At 39.8% G+C, this 22,245-nt stretch overlaps 2 protein-coding genes across 10 annotated transcripts in view; one reads left to right on the top strand and one right to left on the bottom strand.

Moving 5' to 3' along the window:
* Positions 1–22,245, top strand: part of LOC126258184 (ARF GTPase-activating protein GIT1) — a 311,125-nt gene that overhangs the window by 230,709 nt on the left and 58,171 nt on the right. The window lies entirely within an intron of this gene.
* LOC126258216 (intraflagellar transport protein 22 homolog) lies at positions 2,590–22,211 on the bottom strand. 9 transcript variants are annotated; one of them, XM_049955628.1, is made up of 4 exons: positions 21,439–21,500; positions 19,542–19,714; positions 2,962–3,167; positions 2,590–2,882 (listed from the first exon to the last, which is right to left on the bottom strand). In XM_049955628.1, the coding sequence occupies exons 1-4, from the start codon at positions 21,466–21,468 to the stop codon at positions 2,719–2,721; spliced, it is 573 nt and encodes a 190-aa protein (XP_049811585.1). In that variant the 5' UTR covers positions 21,469–21,500; the 3' UTR covers positions 2,590–2,718. The 9 variants fall into 9 exon arrangements, with proteins under 9 accessions (XP_049811585.1, XP_049811582.1, XP_049811589.1 ...); XM_049955625.1 differs by lacking the exon at positions 21,439–21,500 and adding an exon at positions 21,114–21,233; XM_049955632.1 differs by lacking the exon at positions 21,439–21,500 and adding an exon at positions 22,103–22,211 and having other exon boundaries at positions 2,591–2,882.

Here is a 22,245-nt window from a genome sequence, read left to right as displayed (position 1 = left end):
TCTATTACAAGCATTCTCAGGACTCAATAACATTGCGTAGAGCTATAATACCATCCCGAGGTTATCAGTAACTTCTTTTTGGTGAAATCTTTAGTCACTGACGGAAATGTCTTTATCTTCTTCTGGTAAATTTTTTCAAATGCATTTGTTTGTAAGGTTTAGATTAAGTCAGCCCAAACAAAGATTCCTCAACAGTAGTCAACAAAATAACACACACAAAATGTTGTTTAAAATGTAATTTTATTTAGCCATCCAAAAGAGTAATCTTAAAGTCTGCTGCAGTATTTGCCTGCTGCATTATTTACCGTGAGGGCACTTTATTGACACTGACAGCAAAGGCAAATAACAACTTGTGTTTTCTGTAGCAAATGATTAAGGGTGCTGTAAACTGAGAATTTAGATTAATCTTACAAATTCTCAGAATTACGAACTGGTTATAGGATTGTTCTTCTTGTACTTGCACTCTGAAATTATTCTTCTGTACTGCTCTGTTAACTCGTGTCCTGTTGGTAAAAAACAAATATTCTCTCAAAACGTATCTACATTCTACTTAAGAATTGGAATAAAACTGTAAAGCTTATTACAGTTTAAAAGCTTCTTACAGTTTATAAAAAATACCCAGCCAACTAAAAAAAAATATTTAATTTTGCAGTTTTCAGCTGTCACCTGCAGTAACCAACAGCCATTTAGTTAATTACTCTGCTGCCTGTATTTCATTTTGTGTCTTATGTTAGAGAGGATGTACTCACAAGTGGATTACAAATAAGACACTTTATTGCCTAGAGGTGGCAGATTATGCTCATACATCTCTTTCTGCAATTTCTCCATATCCGATAAAGCTTAGTGAAATCTACTCCCTGTCAATTTGCAGGCATATATTAAATGAAATAACACACAAAAAAGGTCGTTCATCTGATGTTATTATTCTTTGTGGTTTGCTGTCATTGCCAATAGTCATCCTTCAGCTTTATATCATAAGAGACTGCTGTGAGGCCACACTTATGGAACATATTGAGATAGGCAAATGGTACAAGTTAAGCTTAGAAGTTCTTTGTTTCACGTTTAATGCCTAAAAATGGTAGCATTCACAGAAAAATAGAAAATACAAAATACACTCCTGGAAATTGAAATAAGAACACCGTGAATTCATTGTCCCAGGAAGGGGAAACTTTATTGACACATTCCTGGGGTCAGATACATCACATGATCACACTGACAGAACCACAGGCACATAGACACAGGCAACAGAGCATGCACAATGTCGGCACTAGTATAGTGTATATCCACCTTTCGCAGCAATGCAGGCTGCTATTCTCCCATGGAGACGATCGTAGAGATGCTGGATGTAGTCCTGTGGAACGGCTTGCCATGCCATTTCCACCTGGCGCCTCAGTTGGACCAGCGTTCGTGCTGGACGTGCAGACCGCGTGAGACGACGCTTCATCCAGTCCCAAACATGCTCAATGGGGGACAGATCCGGAGATCTTGCTGGCCAGGGTAGTTGACTTACACCTTCTAGAGCACGTTGGGTGGCACGGGATACATGTGGACGTGCATTGTCCTGTTGGAACAGCAAGTTCCCTTGCCGGTCTAGGAATGGTAGAACGATGGGTTCGATGACGGTTTGGATGTACCGTGCACTATTCAGTGTCCCCTCGACGATCACCAGTGGTGTACGGCCAGTGTAGGAGATCGCTCCCCACACCATGATGCCGGGTGTTGGCCCTGTGTGCCTCGGTCGTATGCAGTCCTGATTGTGGCGCTCACCTGCACGGCGCCAAACACGCATACGACCATCATTGGCACCAAGGCAGAAGCGACTCTCATCGCTGAAGACGACACGTCTCCATTCATCCCTCCATTCACGCCTGTCGCGACACCACTGGAGGCGGGCTGCACGATGTTGGGGCGTGAGCGGAAGACGGCCTAACGGTGTGCGGGACCGTAGCCCAGCTTCATGGAGACGGTTGCGAATGGTCCTCGCCGATATCCCAGGAGCAACAGTGTCCCTAATTTGCTGGGAAGTGGCGGTGCGGTCCCCTACGGCACTGCGTAGGATCCTACGGTCTTGGCGTGCATCCGTGCGTCGCTGCGGTCCGGTCCCAGGTCGACGGGCACGTGCACCTTCCGCCGACCACTGGCGACAACATCGATGTACTGTGGAGACCTCACGCCCCACGTGTTTAGCAATTCGGCGGTACGTCCACCCGGCCTGCCGCATGCCCACTATACGCCCTCGCTCAAAGTCCGTCAACTGCACATACGGTTCACGTCCACGCTGTCGCGGCATGCTACCAGTGTTAAAGACTGCGATGGAGCTCCGTATGCCACGGCAAACTGGCTGACACTGACGGCGGCGGTGCACAAATGCTGCGCAGCTAGCGCCATTCGACGGCCAACACCGCGGTTCCTGGTGTGTCCACTGTGCCGTGCGTGTGATCATTGCTTGTACAGCCCTTTCGCAGTGTCCGGAGCAAGTATGGTGGGTCTGACACACCGGTGTCAATGTGTTCTTTTTTCCATTTCCAGGAGTGTATTAGCAAAAAACAAATAGCATCAAGTATGTCAACAAAATGGTACAGAGACTGAAAAATCTTTCATGGATGGGAAGTAACAGAAACATTTTAAATTCTCTTTAAGATTTATTTGTTAATACGTGATTTCATGTTTATAACATGTAGGCTTAAAAATACATATTTTGTTAGTACTTCTGTATTGTCACACTGCTTGCACATTCATTACATTTAGTTCCTCCTCTTCATGTTTCTCTCTCATTCCACTAAATACATTTGACAAAAAAATTCCAAAATCTGTTCTTAAGCGATTGCCACTTCCATCAACATCAGCTATTATTTGCAGTACTTTGCTAAATGTATCTGCTGCTGTAACAAATTTGACAGTGAGAAAATTATCTTTACAAGAAGATCACAAAGTTTTAAGATTATTTTTCAAAGCACTTACGGAGTTTAATGTGTTGTCTGGAATCACGCTCAGCATCAGAGCCAACATTTGCGAGGACCATGCAACTCCTTGCTGAAAGACCACTCTGTATCACAAAGTAATTGTAAAACATTTCTAACAGCTGGCCATGTTCATTCACAGTTGGCTTATACACAAGCACCACACCATTAGTTTCATATTGTAGGGCAGGCCAATGCTGCTGAAACCTGTTGTATCATTATTAATTCATAAGTCATGTAGTACCCATTGCTTGGTTTAAAGAAAAAAGACAGAGTGAGAGAAGAGAATGGAAGATAAAGTGTAATAATTATCAGCCTAAATAAATTACTTTCATGCATGTATTAAAAATTTACAATACAAAACAACTTTATAAGCACCTGGTCTTTACAGTTCCATATATGATATAAGAAAACAGGAGCTATTGTAATTTTTGTTATTGTGTAGCCCGAAGAATACTGTATGTAAAAGCATTAGGAGCATTATGAAAAGGAAAAAAAGACAAAATAAGAAATAAAGTGTTAACAACCCTGGAAACAGGCTACACTTGTATCACTGTTTTCGTAATAGGTGAAAAATTTGAAATTGTAGAGGGATGGTCATAATCTGTAGTTGGACATGTTACACTGTTTGGGTCTTGCCACACGTACAGACCTTATTTTGTTGGGGTATCACTGCTGATGTAGATCTGTTTTGCATTTTTCAGCATCATCCCAAAGTGTCCAAAGTCTTTTGCCTGCAAAACTGAGACTTAGGTCTCAGCTATCCCCCTCCCATCCAACCTCCCCTCCCCACAAACATCCACGCTGAGCATGCATTACATTTGACCACAGGCTATGTATTAGTGGGCATGCAAGTTCAGACCTAAGGTGTCAACTTTAAATATTTGTTTTTCTACCATAAGACTCGACAAAGAATTGAATAAGCTCAGACGAAATCTGACTGTAGCCCCCACCCCAATATTCAAGCATTCTGCCAGAAATTTCACAGGAGGTACAAGGGTCTATAGCAATTTGGGAGGAGGCGGGGGGGGGGGGGGGGGGGTGCTACACCTTTCATTATGATGGCAGGACTACATCAGGACAATCAAAGACGTGCTCAAATGCATTGATTGCTTAAGGATGTGTGAGGTAAGTAAGAAATCTGAGTTTCAATTTCAATATAGTGTAGATAAATGGATGGTACTGTAGTAACTACACTAGTGAAACAATTTCTTAAATTTAAATGTTTCCATGGATAATAAGTTCAGAGTTTCAGTTAAAATACAGGCAAAATATTGAATAATGTAGTCGTCTGTGTGTGTGTGTGTGTGTGTGTGTGTGTGTGTGTGTGTGTGTGTGTGTGTGTGCGTGTGCGCGCGAGTGTATGCCTGTCCTTTTTTCCCCCTAAGGTAAGGCTTTCCGCTCCTGGGATTGGAATGACTCCTTACCCTCTCCCTTAAAACCCACATCCTTTCGTCTTTCCCTCTCCTTCCCCTCTCCCTTAAAACCCACATCCTTTCGTCTTTCCCTCTCCTTCCCCTCTTTCCTGATGAGGCAACAGTTTGTTGCGAAAGCTTGAATTTTGTGTGTGTGTTTGTGTTTGTTTGTGTGTCTATCGACCTGCCAGCGCTTTTGTTCGGTAAGTCACATCATCTTTGTTTTTAGATATATTTTTCCCATGTGGAATGTTTCCCTCTATTATATTGATATGAATAATGTAGTCTGTTAGAGAACCTATTTTGCAATTTAGGTCTAAATACCTGTTACAGAGTGGTTGAGTAGGTGTTTACACGATTGTGCTGCCACTTGGAATGATAACAAGAGTAAATGCTTAATAGTGCAAACAGTACAGTCATAAGACCCTGAAGAAGTAGAATCTAATACACTCTGTGATCAAAAGTATCCTGACATCCCCAAAAAGCATAAGTTTTTTATATTAGGTTCATTGTGCTACCACCTACTGCCAGGTACTCCATATCAGCAAGCTCAGTGGTCATTAGACATCGTGAGAGAGCAGAATTGGGCACCCCGTGGAACTCAAGTACTTTGAACATGGTCGGGTGATTGGGTGTCACTTGTGTCATACATATGTACACAGATTTCCACTCACCTAAACATCCCTAGGTCCACTGTTTTCAATGTGATAGTGAAGTGGAAATGTGAAGGGACACATAGAGCACAAAAGCGTACAGGCCGACCTCACCTGTTGACTGACAAAGACTGCTGACAGTTGAAGAGGGTCGTAATGTGCAATAGGCAGACATCTGTTCAGACCATCACACACGAATTCCAGCCGGTTAGCCGAGTGGTCTAACGCACTGCTTTCCAGAGTGGGCAGGAGCACCTGGTCCCCGGCACGAATCCACCCGGACAGTCTGTGGATTGTTTTTAGGTGGTTTTCCATCTGCCTCAGCGAATGTGGGCTCGTTCCCCTTATTCCGCCTCAGCTACACTATGTTGGCGATTGCTACGCAAACAAGTTCTCCAGGTACACATACACCACCATTACTCTACCACGCAAACATAGGGGTTCTGGTGTGGGGCAGCGGAGGGGTAAAGTGGACTGCAGTAGTCGTCGTGGAGTTGTGGACCACTGCGGCTGCAGCAGGGATGGAGCCTCTGCATCATTTCTAGGTCCCCGGTTAACATACAATACAATGAGGGGGAAGATTTGTCTGACGTGATAGAAGAAGAAACAGGAGTCGATTTCAAAGAAGACAAGGGATCCAGTATTAGAATCCGAATCCAAAAGAGCTTTGGAGGACCTAAGGTCAAATAAAGGAGAAGGGATAAATAACATTCCATCAGAATTTCTAAAAGCATTGCAGGAAGTAGCAACAAAATGACTATTCATGTTGGTGTGTAGACTGTATGAGTCAGGCGACATACCATCTGACTTTCAGAAAAATAATCATCCACACAGTTCCAAAGACTGCAAGAGCTGACAAGTGCAAGAATTATCGCACAATCAGCTTAACAGCTCATACATCAAAGTTTTTGACAAGAATAATGTACAGAAGAATGGAAAAGAAAATTAAGGATGTGTTAGACGACAATTAGTTTGGCTTTAGGAAAGGTAAAGGCACCAGAGAGGCAATTCTGATGTTACGGTTGATAATGGATGCAAGACTAAAGTAAAATCAAGACATGTTCATAGAGTTTGTCAACCTGCAAAAAGCGTTTAACAATGTAAAATGGTGCAAGATGTTCGAAATTCTGAGAAAAATAGGGGTAAGTGATACAGAAAGACAGGTAATGTGTAATATGTATAAGAGCCAAGAGGGGATAATAAGAGTGGACAACCAAGAATGAAGTGAAGTGCTTGGATTAAAAAGGGTGTAAGACAAGGGTGTAGCCTTTTGCCCCTACTGTTCAATCTGTACATTGAAGAATCAATGATGGAAATAAAAGAAAGATTCAGGAGTGGAATGAAATTCAAGGTGAAAGGATATCGATAATAAGATTTGCTGATGACATTGCTATCCTGAGCAAAAGTGAGAAAGAATTACATGATCTGCTGAATGGAATGAAGAGTCTAATGAGTGCAGAATATTGACTGAGAGCAAATCAAAGAAAAAAGAAATTTCAAGAAGTAAAAGATATGAGAACAGCGAGAAACTTAACATCAGGGTTGATGGTCACTAAGTAGATGAAGTTAAGGAATTCACTACCTAGGCAGCAAAATAACCAATGGCTGACAGAGCAAGGAGGTCATCAAAAGTAGACTAGCACTGGCAAAAAATGCATTCCAGGCCAAAAGAAGTCTACTGTTATCAAACATAGGCCTTACTTTGAGGTATAAATTTCTGAGAATGTATGTTTGGAGCACAGCATTGTTTGGTATGAAACATGGACTGTGGGAAATCGGAAAAGAAAAAATAAAAGCATTTGAGATGTGGTACGACAGACAAATGTTGAAAATTAGGTGGTCTGATAAGGTAAGGAATGAGGAGCTTCTGTGCAGAATCATAGGGGAAAGGAATATGTGGAAAACACTGATAAGGAGAAGGGACAGTATGATAGGACATGACTTCCATGGTACTAGAGGGAGCTGTTGAGGGCAAAAACTGTAGAGGAAGACAGAGATTCGAATACAGCAGGATGTAGATTGCAAGTGCTACTCTAAAATGAAGAGGTTGGCACAGGAGAGGAATTCATGGCGGGCTGCATCAAACAAGTCAGAAGACTGATGACTTAAAACAAACTTTATACATTAGTATATTATTACTGTTATTTTGTGTCACTGCTATAATTTTTCAGTGTCACATTTTGTTAGTCACTCATTTTATTTTTAATAATGTTAAGAGATTTAATGTCATTTACCTATTGTGACATATTTCATTTCATTTCATTGCAGCAACAACAACAACAACTTACAACACATTTGTAATATGCAATAGAGGTAGCCTCAGATTTAATTCCTTTATCTGGCTCCAAACCACATGGCCACATTCATTGTTAAGGACAGTGCTACAAATCGTAAGTTGTGCTTTCACCCTGTGAATGAGGCTAATGGCCTTCACCACTTCAGCTAATGGCTGGAAGGAGGCGAGGACAGCACCTAGCACCAGGCATCTTTGGTGCTAAAATGATCCACGATTTGCAGCTGGGTGCATGTATCGCGTTCAATAGTTGCCAGCAGAGCCTCTTCCACATCTTGGCCAAGACTCCTGCTAAACACATCTGTTCCCCATTTGACTTCCTTCTACAAGAGGCTGTACTACCTATGTAACATTGGAGCACCCAATAATAGGCAAACCTTCCCTTTGTGCAAGTCCGGACAGTGAAGAATGTTCCCCAGTTACTCTGCTTCCCAAGAACACACACAAGATATTGCAGACCTTTTTTATACAGTTTTTTTTACAGATTGACATTTCTTATTACTTTTAGATGGCAACATTTTGAAGAATAATTTAATTCCAAATTATCTGTGAGAAACAGTATTGATATTAACTCTGGGATGATGAAAAGTTTTACAGGGCTGATGTCTTCATATTCAATGGATATGGGGACTATACTTTAACATGTTTTCCTTCAGTGTTAAATATTTTAGAAGTACTGTTGTTTGGCATTCTTAATTTTACTTATTTACCTAATAAAACTCTGTGATGTTCAAATCATCCTACAGGTTGATGACTGTTCTTTCAAAATACTTTGTCAGATTGATTACAACCCTGTTTGATTTCATCTCCACTAGGATTGCCAGCTGCTGTATTCTTCCTTTTTTATAGTCTCTAGACATTATCCTCTCAGCCAATCTTTGATACATAATATCTATAAATTATACATTGGTGTGCAAAACTTAAGAATGAAAGTAGCACTTTCGTGATGTGTCACTGCCAGGTAATACAGATCAATGAAACTTGGATCATACATACTAAGAACTGCTACAGTATAGTACAGAAGGTAACTGGAAGAAGTACACAGTGAGATGAAATGACACTTTTATTCAAAGATAGTCTTTACACTGAAGTCACTGCAATTTATGATGGTCCCATGGACATTAAAAAAAAAGGCAAGATGTGGCTCGTAATAGGATGTGCGTTTACTACAGACGGCAATGCATGCTCTGGAATGTGCTTCCATCCTGGCTACAGGGTAAGTAAACAGTTCTTGTGGTAGGGTGTGCCATAGCTCCACGAGCATGGTTGATGGCTATGGAACAGTTGATGGTGCATGCAAAACATGCTGCAATATGTCTGCCCAATGCATTCCACAAATGCTCAATGGGATTTAAGTTGGGGGAACGGTCAAACCAATCCATTCACTGAATCCTCCACCTGAACTTTTCGATGTGGTCATGCATTGTCATCCGAAGTCAGTACCAAAGGGCACACATGGGGAAGGAATACAGAGTCACAATATCATTGATCAGTGAGTATACCGTGTTTAAAGATTTGGAGGTCTGTATGCCCAAACATTATTACACCTCCCTGCACCATAACACCTGTGTTCCAAAATGTTTCACAATGTAGGACGTACCCTCATATGGCAAGAGTTGGGAGTACGTAATTGAACCAGTACATTCACTGGTCAACGATATTGTGACACTGTATTCCTTCCCCATGTGTGTCTTTTCAGGGGTGCATTTGGCACTTACTTTTTTTGTGGATGAAAAAGCATGACAGCATCAAAAAGTGTCAGTGGAGGAGCTCTCAGAACAAGGGGATACTCAGTGAAGGGACTGGTTTGCCCATTTCCCCAACTTAAATACCATCAAGCATGTGTGGGATGTGTAGGAGACGTATTGCAGCATGTTCACATGCACCAATGACTATCTAGCAGTTGTCAACCACACTGGTGGAGGAATAGAACACCTACCACAAAAGTTGCTTACTTGCCTTGTAGCCAGCATGGAAGCACATTCCAAAGCATGTATTGCAATCTGTAGTGATCACACAGCTTATTGAGAGCCACATACTGCCTTTTTTAATATCCAAAGTGTCATTTCCGTTCATCTCATTGTGCATTTCTTTCAGTTGCTTTCTGTGTTATACTACAGAAGTTCTGTAGAATTTTGCACAGAGCATAACTTAATCATAGCTAACACTTGGTTCAAGAATCATAAAAGAAGGTTGTATACCTGGAAGAATCCTGGAGATACTAATAGGTATCAGATAGATTATATAATGGTAAGACAGAGATTTAGGAACCAGGTTTTAAATTGTAAGACATTTCCAGGGGCAGATGTGGATTCTGACCACAATCTATTGGTTATGAGCTGCAGATTGAAACTGAAGAAACTGCAAAAAGGTGGGAATTTAAGGAGATGGGACCTGGATAAACTGAAAGAACCAGAGGTTGTAGAGAGTTTCAGGGAGAGCATAAGGGAACAATTGACAGGAATGGGGGAAAGAAATACAGAAGAAGAAGAATGGGTAGCTCTGAGGGATGAAGTAGTGAAGGCAGCAGAGGACCAAGTAGGTAAAAAGACGAGGGCTAATAGAAATCCTTGGGTAACAGAAGAAATATTGAATTTAATTGATGAAAGGAGAAAATATAAAAATGCAGTAAATGAAGCAGGCAAAAGGGAATACAAACGTCTCAAAAATGAGATCGACAGAAAGTGCAAAATGGCTAAGCAGCGATGGCTAGAGGACAAATGTAAGGATGTAGAGGCTTGTCTCACTAGGGGTAAGATAGATACTGCCTACAGGAAAATTAAAGAGACCTTTGGAGAGAAGAGAACCACTTGTATGAATATCAAGAGCTCAAATGGCAACCCAGTTCTAAGCAAAGAAGGGAAGGCAGAAAGGTGGAAGGCGTATATAGAGGGTTTATACAAGGACGATGTACTTGAGGACAGTATTATGGAAATGGAAGAGGATGTAGATGAAGATGAAATGGGAGATAAGATACTGCGTGAAGAGTTTGACAGAGCACTTAAAGACCTGAGTCGAAACAAGGCCCCGGGAGTAGACAACATTCCATTAGAACTACTGATGGCCTTGGGAGAGCCAGTCCTGACAAAACTCTACCATCTGGTGAGCAAGATGTATGAGACAGGCGAAATACCCACAGACTTCAAGAAGAATATAATAATTCCAATACCAAAGAAAGCAGGTGTTGACAGATGTGAAAATTACCGAACTATCAGTTTAATAAGCCACAGCTGCAAAATACTAACACGAATTCTTTACAGACGAATGGAAAAACTGGTAGAAGCGGACCTCGGGGAAGATCAGTTTGGATTCCGTAGAAATGTTGGAACACGTGAGGCAATACTAACCTTACGACTTATCTTAGAAGAAAGATTAAGAAAAGGCAAATCTACGTTTCTAGCATTTGTAGACTTAGAGAAAGCTTTTGACAACGTTAACTGGAATACTCTCTTTCAAATTCTGAAGGTGGCAGGGGTAAAATACAGGGAGCGAAAGGCTATTTACAATTTGTACAGAAACCAGATGGCAGTTATAAGAGTCGAGGGGCATGAAAGGGAATCAGTGGTTGGGAAAGGAGTGAGACAGGGTTGTAGCCTCTCCCCGATGTTATTCAATCTGTATATTGAGCAAGCAGTAAAGGAAACAAAAGAAAAATTCGGAGTAGGTATTAAAATTCATGGAGAAGAAGTAAAAACTTTGAGGTTCGCCGATGACATTGTAATTCTGTCAGAGACAGCAAAGGACTTGGAAGAGCAGTTGAACGGAATGGACAGTGTCTTGAAAGGAGGATATAAGATGAACATCAACAAAAGCAAAACGAGGATAATGGAATGTAGTCAAATTAAATCGGGTGATGCTGAGGGAATTAGATTAGGAAATGAGACACTTAAAGTAGTAAAGGAGTTTTGCTATTTAGGGAGTAAAATAACTGATGATGGTCGAAGTAGAGAGGATATAAAATGTAGACTGGCAATGGCAAGGAAATCGTTTCTGAAGAAGAGAAATTTGTTAACATCAAATATAGATTTAAGTGTCAGGAAGTCGTTTCTGAGAGTATTTGTATGGAGTGTAGCCATGTATGGAAGTGAAACATGGACGATAACCAGTTTGGACAAGAAGAGAATAGAAGCTTTCGAAATGTGGTGCTACAGAAGAATGCTGAAGATAAGGTGGGTAGATCACGTAACTAATGAGGAGGTGTTGAATAGGATTGGGGAGAAGAGAAGTTTGTGGCACAACTTGACTAGAAGAAGGGATCGGTTGGTAGGACATGTTTTGAGGCATCAAGGGATCACAAATTTAGCATTGGAGGGCAGCGTGGAGGGTAAAAATCGTAGAGGGAGACCAAGAGATCAATACACTAAGCAGATTCAGAAGGATGTAGGTTGCAGTAGGTACTGGGAGATGAAGAAGCTTGCACAGGATAGAGTAGAATGGAGAGCTGCATCAAACCAGTCTCAGGACTGAAGACCACAACAACAACAACAATGGTCCAAGTTTCATCGAACTGTTACTTGGCAGTGGCACATCATTTGAAAGTTAATTTTGCCCTCAAGTTTTGCAACCCGATTTAATAAATAACAATTAATTTAGTATATAAAAGGCAAATATATGTTTATATATGACGACATCATTTGTCGCAAGTAACATATTCATCCTCGTCAGCAGCTGTTGACCCCCCTAAGCTCTGCAGCAAATTTCTTGCCAGATGGTATCACAGTGGCAGCCAGAAATGATGTGGTTTGTTCCTCCACATCAGTCACACAGGGATGTATTAGTCCATTTCAGGTGTGAGGGGTGCAGTCTGAACCTTCTGTGATTAAAGTGGAGATAAAAAATTGTGGCAAGAAACTTTTTATGTTACATTCCGAAGAAGAACCACAATCGTGCAAGTATGTTCTGCACTGTAGCAAGAATGTCGAGAATTTAATCTCCTCTAATAGCATAGTGGCCCTCCACTCATAGCATAGTAACTTCCTTGTTGCAGTAGTATACTTCTACAATCTTTTCTGTTATCTGGTATACCAAGTAGCTGTTGAAATTACTGTCTATTTGATTCTTTATGGACCGCACAATACTGACTGTGAGTCTGTCAGAATAATAATTGTGTGTTCATCTAGGTCATTAGAATACTTGAGTCTCCCTAATGCTGTAGTGAGACCCATGTAAGCACGGAGGCTTCCAGAGGAAGCTGTAATTGGCCACTATGATGTGTCTTAACATCAAAAAATGCACTGATACCATCTGAAGCATGTGACCTACCTGTATGGAGATGACGCATGTTCCCATCCACTTGAAATGCCCTTTAACAGTTTCATATCCATCTTAGATTCCTTACATGGTGCATTCCTTTAAATGACTAGTTCTTTTCTTTTTTCTAGTATTTTATAAAACAGTGATGGTGTGACACTATTGGTCTATACAATGTAGCTTCCCATTCTTGTATGTAGGTACAATTGTCCAGTTTTCAGTTCCAGGAACCATACTGCATAAAACATCCTGAGCAATAATATTTTTCAACTTACAAAAGTTGCCTTAATCACAGATTACAATATGTTGTCTCGCCCATGTGCAATATTTGCATTCCACACCAATGACCTGTGGAGGTCCTTTACACAGAATGGTTCATTTAGAATATGATGTAAGTCATTGTCAGGTTGAGTGTTCTCGGTCTTTCTGCATTGAATCTGGCGTTGCGGATAGTAAAATTGCAGTTGGAAGGTTCCAGTTAGAGTTCATTTTAGTGGCATATGAGAGACTATTACAAAAATGTTTTTGTCCTGGCTGGCACTTTCATTTTGAGTTGAGTGTAAATATCATTGGCACCTATAGATGGCAGAATTGACTATATGTTCAACTTCTGGATGTCACCCATAAGCCTCCAATCCTGCTCTTCTTTCTGCTGTAGCAGTGTCTGTTTCTTATCCCACTAAACTGGTGGGTGTCTGCTATTCAAATGGAACATAATAAAATGTGGGATAAAAGAACATAATAAAATGTGGAATTGTAGTTCCAACAGTATGTTCCATAATCAGAAATAATTGGCAGAATCTTCACAAGTTTTACCATGATTGGCAGAGCTGTTAAGTTTCTCCTCAAGCTTTGTTTTATATGCTTCCTAGTCATCTTTTCCAGTCCTCCACCTTTACATGGGAGTGTTTTTTTTTTCTTATTGGGATTAGTATACTTACCAAAACTGGTAAGAGGTCTGAGGCAAGTGGTTCCTACAGTTTTAATTATCAGCTCAAAAAATAAAATTAAGTAGTTAATTTTTTGTTTGTTTGTAGGTGTGTATGCAGTTTTGGTAGAATCTGAAGTCCCTGTACTACATCTTTGTAGCTCACCACTAGAAGACCCAAAACTAAATGGGACAACCCTTTGACAAAGTGAAGTATCATGCAGTAATTTGTTTTCTGCATTTGAAGAGGTACAATGTTATAACAATCTGTGGGTGAGTTGATGGAAATATACGGAAACAATGACATCATTATATGACAAAGCGGTCGGCTTCCAGCAAGGTCAAGAAGTGTGAATGATGAGGAATAAAGTGGAAGACTCCCTATCTATGAAGGCTTTGGAGTCGCATGAAGCATGGGAACCCGATGCCTGAAGACTGGCATATATAGATAGGCAATGTCGGTCATGGGTGAGTTTCCAACATCTTGCATGATATTTTGAAGATGAAAGTGTTGCTAGTGTATGTGACTGACTGCACTCACTCAAACAGCCTGCCGAACAGAGGCAGCTGCGGAAATGTTGCAGCTGTGGTAGGACATCCCAGAAAATTTGTTTAGCTGCCCCCCCCCCCCTCCCCTGCTGCCATGCGTGGGTGCCAGGAATATCACTATTACCCTGAGATAAAGGAGTAAAGGAACCAGTGGATAATCCAAAATGGATTAACCACTAACCAGTGGATAATCCAAAATGGATTAACCACTGCCAAAAAAAGGTAAGAACCTAACTCATTGGGCATATTGATTCTGAGTGCTTTTGAGGAATCAGATTATGCTTGTAAGAGGGCAAACTATCACAGGAGCATACTCACAAATCTTATAACAAAGTTATGAGAGGACTGTCAAAGAAATTGTCCTGTGGAGTGTTTCTGCTTTATGACAACACCCCACCTCAATCTGCACAGGGTGTGATTCACATACTGCTTCTTAGGGCTGTCAAATTTGCCTCACTCCTGTAGTCTCCTGGTATGGACCCCTGAGGTTTTTTTATCTTTACCTGTATGAAGAAACAATTTCATGGCAGGCATTTCCTAAAAGACAACGAGATGATTTTTGAGGTGAAAAGTTTCCTGAACAGCTAAAATGAGGAAGTCCACAGCCAACGTCCCCACCATTCCAACTGTCACCGGGAAAAATGTGTCACACTGAACGGTAAACATGACGAGCAGGACTAACAACATCACAAAGTTTCACAGTCGTAGCTTAAGTTTTTCAAGGTGATACTTAAAATTTTTTGTATATGCCATCTACAAGCCTTTAACTTCATTCCTTCTGCCTAAATAGGATCTGCACAGATGTTTAAGCTGAGATGTACATCCAGTTTCATGTTTAATCAAGATAGCTTTTCCCCTGTACTCATCTCGATCTTTTTAAAACAGCTGATAGTCCAGAACTGAAATCTGTTGAGTCACACGTAACCAAGCCTCTTCAAGAAAACAGACTGAGATGCTTTGTGTTTTGAGTACATTCGGTATATTTCCATTTGACTTCAGTGAGAGAGCATTCCACTGTAATATTTGTTTAATTGCTTTAGCAGTTTTGGATTGCAGATAAGACAAACATTAAAAGAATGAGTTCTTTAATCCACACATCAAACCTGGAGGATGTAATTTGCAACATCAGGCTAACTTGGCAAAATGTCATTAATAATAGCAAATTTATCTGTGGTTGCAGTGGGTAGAAAGTAGAAATTAGCAGAAAGGGGGGGGGGGTGTGTGATATGACACTCACCCTCACCCCAGACAATTTGGCACTGTAGAGGATGCTGTGTCATCGCTGCTGACTACAGGAGCACCAGGTGTGACAACATATGGAGTTGGGGAGCAGATGTATGCTGCAGGTGTGCTAAAGGGCACTGGACACAGACGGCATCAAGCTCATATTCCTTGCACTGAAATGACATCATTCTTTACTGTCATCCATGTGCCAACTGCAGTTGGGATGATTGGAAAATGTCCTTGACACCTTGGATTGGATTCAGGATACTTCTTCTGTTCTGGTACTGACTAATTGTTGCTTGCAGTGGAATATGTATTTAATGACTGCCCATTCCTTAAATTCAGTGCAGGTTCTGTCAGTTGAACTGTGGTTTTCGGGACAGTGAACACACCTTAGAATGGCACTCATCTCATTAAACTATAAAACAACAATACTGTTGGGAAGCTTACTGAACGTACCAGTGTACTGGCCAACACCTGTCCAAAATTGCAACATGTGGAAGGTGGCGTGCTTGGAAGATTGGAACAGAGACAGGAATTGGCTTTATTTTTCCATTCTGGGACTTTTTCCCCCATATCTTTACACATGCAACACTGGGCTCTCACTTTCGGCATGGCATATTTCCTCTTCACTAAGAAAGACATCTATTTTTTTTTGTAACACTCTGTTTTTGTGTTACACTGTCTGCAGTATATGCTTCCAAATTTCTCTCCGTGCTCATTTTATTAACAAGTAGTTTGTCATTAATTCTGAATTTCTTTCTATACTTACATTCCTGCTTTGGCAATATTATGTTTTGCTTGGTTGTTATAACCGCAATGAATATCATTTTCTGTGTGGCCATTAGGTGTGTTACCAATTGATTTCTTGGCCTTTCCACAATACTTATAAGTGAATCATTGTCTGCATAAATTATTATTGTCAGTTTGGTAGTAGCAATACTCATCGATTTCTGCAAAAAGCCAGTAGTCAGTTGACTGTTGCAATAGTACTCTGCTGGTACCATCTTGGTGGATTTCTTCTGTTATATTCACATCCTATGATAGTGTTGATATTTTTTCAGCTGTAGCTTAATCATTTTGTCCATCTTGGTTGGACCTGAATAACACTCATGAAGGGCACATTACTTACTTGCCTGGTGTCCAGAGCAAACTAATCTACTACACTGCTGTTTTGCTCTTGTAGCTTCAATACTATTAGAAACACTTTGTTGTCCACTAAACATAAAAATACAACTGCGTGCACAAACTAACACATCAAACTATGGTGACACTCAGAAGTAAGCTCTTTCCTTTTTTTTTTAACATACTCCCACAGTGTCTCAGCCCAAGCCTTATCAACGGTGTGTTTTATTCTGCAATAATTGGCATTCCTTCCCGACTGTGTTAACTGTATCTCTCACATTATCTGTTTATTCCTTTCTGTGTCTTATCACAGCTGGTTTCTGTTTCAACAATGTTTTCTTTATTCTTCTGGTACCTATATCTTGGCTGTGTTATTTTACTGCCCTCTGTGATCCTTGCATTATGAGCTCCTCAATACTCACCTTTAAAATAATTTGGGCTGGCTGTCTTCCATCAGCACTGATTGGTCACCATGCCTCAAAATGACAAATGGCAACAAAATAAATAAGTTTGTTACAGACTGACATTGTAAGAGGCTGTTGTGATACTCAGAAAACATTAATATCCCAGTACAAACGAATCCTCTTATTTCATGGGATACAGATTTTGTATTATTGGTTACGTTAACTAAAAAGCTCCCGCACTGAAATTTCTTGCTGGTAATCTGCAAACATTATCGACTCTTCTTAAAATTTTCACTTCATTGATTGCAAAACATCTTGAGTGTGCTATTCCTTCAGTTCAGTCTCTTTTCCCCTAACAATAATATTCTTATACTAGCAATAGCAAAATCATTAGCAGGTGCACAAATTTGTATTGACTCCTCACCAAAGTATCGCCAAATGTGTTGGTGCAATGGTTAAAGCATTCGAGTTGAACCAATTGAGGTAAATATTTCAAGAGACAGCCAGTTTCCTCTCACATCCTTGCCTAATTCAAGCTTGTGGTCCATCTGTGATGATCTTATTGACTGTACATTAATCGTGGATCTTCTTTTAAACCTGTGTATTTAGTTATCTAAAGAATATGTACGTCCATTTCTAACCTATCACCAATCTCCTGCCCTAATTCTTTAAAGAACTGAAATCCCATTCTGTGGTTTATGTGAATACTGTTGGCAAAGTGTGTTGCTAATAGAGTTAGAAGTAAAGAAGTAATACTTTAAAACATCATGCCTAACGCTGAAGTTTTACTGCATGAACAGTGAAAGTGTAGTAAGCAATAAACTTTTTTTCTTCTCATTATTTCATGGGGATGTCCACCAGAAAAAGTTTCTGTGCTCCCTGTGAGTTATGCTGCCGCAAGAAATACACATAGTTTCTAACTTTAACACTCAACTTATTGTTTTAAACCGTTAACATGAGATTATACCTCTTAATGTGTTAATTAAGGCAGAATTTTCAATTTGTATATTCAGTCAATAATTATATGCATAAAAGAATCTTTTGCCCCTTGAAACCATTAGACAGGCGATCTGCAGCTGCAGTTGGAAATTTTAGTAGTTTAGTAATATAGGCACTGCAAAGCATTGAGGAAAAGACACTCCCTTGTGTGACACCTGCTGTACATGTTAAAAAGTGGGGTTGATTAATAATAGCCTTTGAGCCTGACAAGATTGTTCTAGTAAATGTAATTTATTTTGTGGTAGTGTGGTAAGTTATCAAATATCATACATTTAATCTCTATTATAGCAATCAACAGGCTGTTCGAAGCCCATCTCAAATGCACTTTTTGTTGTTACAGCTTCCTATAATGTAGATCATACTGTAAAGGTTGGATCTAAAGAAAAATTAATTTCAGTATAAATAAGGCAAAATAATGTAAACTATTATGTATCTGGAATTCATAAGGAACAAAAGGAAACAACATATCGTCATCACCATCATCATCATATACATAGTCGTTTTTCCCTCACTCCATTTGTGAGTGAAACATGACAGGGAATGACTACTAGAGGTAAAAGGTAACCCCACTATATTGTTGTTTATGGGCTACTTAGAATATGCATATCATTCTCCAATATCAGTTCTCAACCATAAAACCCTATCCCATATAGTCAAAAAATAATATTACTCCTGTGTGACAGTTGTCAGATTGTGTAATCAATTATTTCTTGAGTATGTGTCACAAAATGATGAACTGAAATTAAATAATTTCCTTAGGGGACTCTTCATTTTACTTTCCGTGACATAATTTGTAATAAGAAGTTACCGCTGATTTTTGTAACTTACCTGTTACTTTCACTAGTTGCCTTCTTGACTACAAGCACTTGAACACAATTACTAACAGAAAAAATTAGGCAGTAGATAATCACTGACCTAACCGAAAAATTGAGATGGATACTTAAAGACAGTGCGAAAATGATTCAGGAGTGTTACTGTTTGCGATAAAATTGCAATCAACATTCTTCATGTAGTATACAATATTCAGGTTAATACCAAGATTTGGGAACTCTTAGCTACTAAATACATGCAGTTAAATAATCAATGCTGCATAAACAAAGTCAGAAAAAAATCACAGAGGGTCAGAAAGGTTTGCCAATATTTACCTTTGGACTCATGGTACTATCAATGGAAACACTTAATAACAGGTGCAACATGATTAGAGTAGGTTCCTTTTCTTCAGAAAGGAAACCGGATGTGGTTATGTAGGCTGGAAAAAGATGTGTGTAGGGGAAGGGGGAGAGCCCCCTTAGGCCCTATGCTGAGAACAACACACCTGTTATGAGCAAAAGGAAAGCAGTAGTTCACTTTCTACTTAGTGCTGGAATAATCTGCCACATCATTCTTTCCAATCTCCAATAAAGAAATTTTAAAGAAGTGTGCAGATGCATGTGAATGCAGTATGACACATACGCGCACACTCATGAAACAGGAAATAAAGTGAACCACTGCATTTTGAAATTATATTTCACAGAGTCCCCTACTCGTAATTCAGCTGAAGATGACGAGTTTGCTTGAAGATGAAGAGTAGAAAGCTTGTTTAAACATAGCTTCTGCCTCTCAGCTGATATCCCAAAAATTTCATGAGAGAAATTTGGCTAAGGACACCTGTAATCTCAAAATATATGTTAAGTTAATTGTTCAGTTACTCTTCAGCATCAAATTTTTAGTTCTTAAAATAAGTATTATGGAGAACACGTACTTTAAATTCCCACTGCAGTCCCAAAGCTCAACATCAGAGGTTACAAATTTGCCATTTACATTTACATTTGGTGATTCAAATTCAAGAATCCTGACACCCCGAGTTGCTCTGTAGTCATTAGACATTGTGTCTGCAGCCTCTGACAAGAAATTGGCTATTGTTGACTTCCCACTCTGAAAATTAAATATTTATTTTCAATATAATGTGTATACAGAAGGTAGAATGACACGTGAAAACATAATTTACACAAGAAATATGAATATGCCTTAGGTTACACAATTATGAAATAAAAAGAATAACTAATGTGCTGACAAAATTAAAGACAGCACAGTCTGCAACCAGTAGTTTTAGTTGTATACATGGCAGAGTCTCACACTACCACACCACCAGATAGAAAGTACATGAGTTGGGGCTGTTTCTTAAATACATACATACATACAGCACCGTCACTACCTTGCCAAACTGCTGAAATTCTTATTAGTTCTCCTGTCATTTTCCCAAGCATTGTCTGTGTGCTGTGTTGTGCACATCACCAATTAAACATAACTGTTGTCAATCTGACATAATTAAAAATTAAGAAATTTGATTCCAAGGGGAAGTCAAAAGCAGATGCTAACAATATTCAGAACACAAACAGCTAGGTGCAATATACATTTAAAAAAAGAGAAACAATACTTAGGAGCTTAATCTGTAGGTCTACATTGTGTTAGCAATGGTTTGAAGTCTTCCTGCAAGAGCCATTTACTAATTGCTTCCTCTCCTCTGCATGCATTTTTACTAATCCTCTCTCTTTTGTATTTTCGTACTTCACTTTCATTTTTTTCTTTCGTTTGGCTGCCTTGTTTTGTCTCATCTGTTGTTCTAGTTTGTCTGTTTTTCCATTCATTCAAACTTGCCCTATCTCTTGCTTCTAATTTCCTGTGTGTTCAAATCTTGATTATTCCTACGATTTCATTGTAGATTGCACTCTTATTTTCATCCCTGAAACAGAACTCAGGAACTTAATATATTTTTTTTCTTTTATCTTTGATTACACGGTCAGTTTGGAAATTCCTGTCTTTATATTATAATGTTTTAACAATTTAGTTGAAAACTGAAACTGAGTACATGCGTGATGCAGTCAGATCTTCTGGCTCTTTGAGTATTATTAATGTTGAAATCTGTCCAAATATCCCTTACAATGTTATTGACATGCAATGTTCCAAATTTGTTTTAATATTTTTACTGGCAACTGGTTTTACCAAGAAATGTTTTTGTCAACTGAATACATTTGTGCGGTCCAGTAGATCTCCTCCTCCTGTGGAAGGCAGCGCGCTGGAGTGATAATTTTACTGTCAATTGCAAAACTTTGGTTTTAGTCTGGTACTCCTTCTTGGGTTGCTCGTATTTGTTTTAAGTTTCACGTTTAAAGTATTAGTAAAAGGAGAACCTAAATTTACACGATCATGTTCGATGGTGAAATTAATTCTGTATTACCCTATTAATCACTTTACCACTGAGTATACAGTATACGTTATGAACAATGTACGCATTTTTAACATGCCTGCTACTCACGTGTCTAATGACACTTACTGGCCCACAGGAGATCAACAGACGAAAATTAACCTTATACATTGTTTGCTTAATTTTATTTTCCTGATCACAGAGAGAAAATGAAATACTTAACCTTCACAGGCCCGATTAACAGTATTTTAACTTTGTACATTATCGTAAAACGTATACTAGTCAAACTATAAAATATGGTGCCGTTCTGTTTTGTTGATTTGTGTTGCTAAGTAACAGAATAACGCATGCGTTCAGTTAACAAGCAAGTGTTTCGCATCAGAAACACCACGAAATATTGCTGTGGTGGAAGTTATTCATGCTAAATTTTTGGAGGCTAATAAAATCTCAATACGTTTTCCTGAGGTCTACCAATATCGAACATTGTTGACGATTGTAACCATATCTAGCGAAACTTCACTTTAGCCGAGAGATATACTGTAGGTTACAAATATTAACGGCAGCTTTTTTTATGATTTTTGACATCTCTGCATTTTTTGGCCTACACACTACTGACCGATACTATTACTCTGTCGTTACATCGTCCGCAGCTCGTGGTCTCGCGGTAGCGTTCTCGCTTCCCGAGCACGGGGTCCCCGGTTCGATTCCCGGCGGGGTCAGGGATTTTCTCTGCCTCGTGATGACTGGGTGTTGTGTGATGTCCTTGGGTTAGTTAGGTTTAAGTAGTTCTAAGTTCTAGGGGACTGATGACCATAGATGTTAAGTCCCATAGTGCTCACAGCCATTTGAACCATTTTTTGTCGTTACATCGCGCTGTTTCCGTAGATCGTACTGACGCCCGCGAGTGAACAAATCGCCGGCCGCTACGATGGGTTGCTGCTGATCTCTTGTATGGTTATGGTTCGGGAGTGCCTAGCGCCAGTTGAATGCCTGGCTCCGCTGATGTTTCGGAATGGAAATGGATATCAAGTGAACATACCCAACTGGCTTCAGAGAACATCTGACTATGCGTGTTCTTTCACTCGGAAAGTAGCTGTTAAGACGTGTGCTGCTCTTACCTATTTCCATATCGCTTGCTTATTCTCATTTCGATTGCTTTCTTTACTATTTTTCGTTTCTGTTGTTACATACAGAGGGGTCCAGAAATATGTACAAACTCTTTGATCCTTATTATTTGCAGAACAATCGTTGCAATTTTGCG

This window comes from Schistocerca nitens, chromosome 1, assembly GCF_023898315.1.
Source record: "Schistocerca nitens isolate TAMUIC-IGC-003100 chromosome 1, iqSchNite1.1, whole genome shotgun sequence".
Taxonomy (NCBI): domain Eukaryota; kingdom Metazoa; phylum Arthropoda; class Insecta; order Orthoptera; family Acrididae; genus Schistocerca; species Schistocerca nitens.
Note: the sequence above shows the minus strand (reverse complement) of the source record. Positions and strands in the feature narration are given on the sequence as shown.

Bases quoted from the DNA above. Each gene is read 5' to 3' on its own strand.
- LOC126258216 (XM_049955624.1), bottom strand. From the start codon at position 21,155: ATGTATAAGGTTAATTTTCGTCTGTTGATCTCCTGTGGGCCAGTAAGT. The intron at 3,168-19,541 runs GTACGTGTTCTC...ATGATACAACAG, and splicing joins GACTGCAGTGGGAATTTAAA to GTTTCAGCAGCATTGGCCTG. The intron at 2,880-2,961 runs GTAAGTGCTTTG...TTGTTACAGCAG, and splicing joins CAGACAACACATTAAACTCC to CAGATACATTTAGCAAAGTA.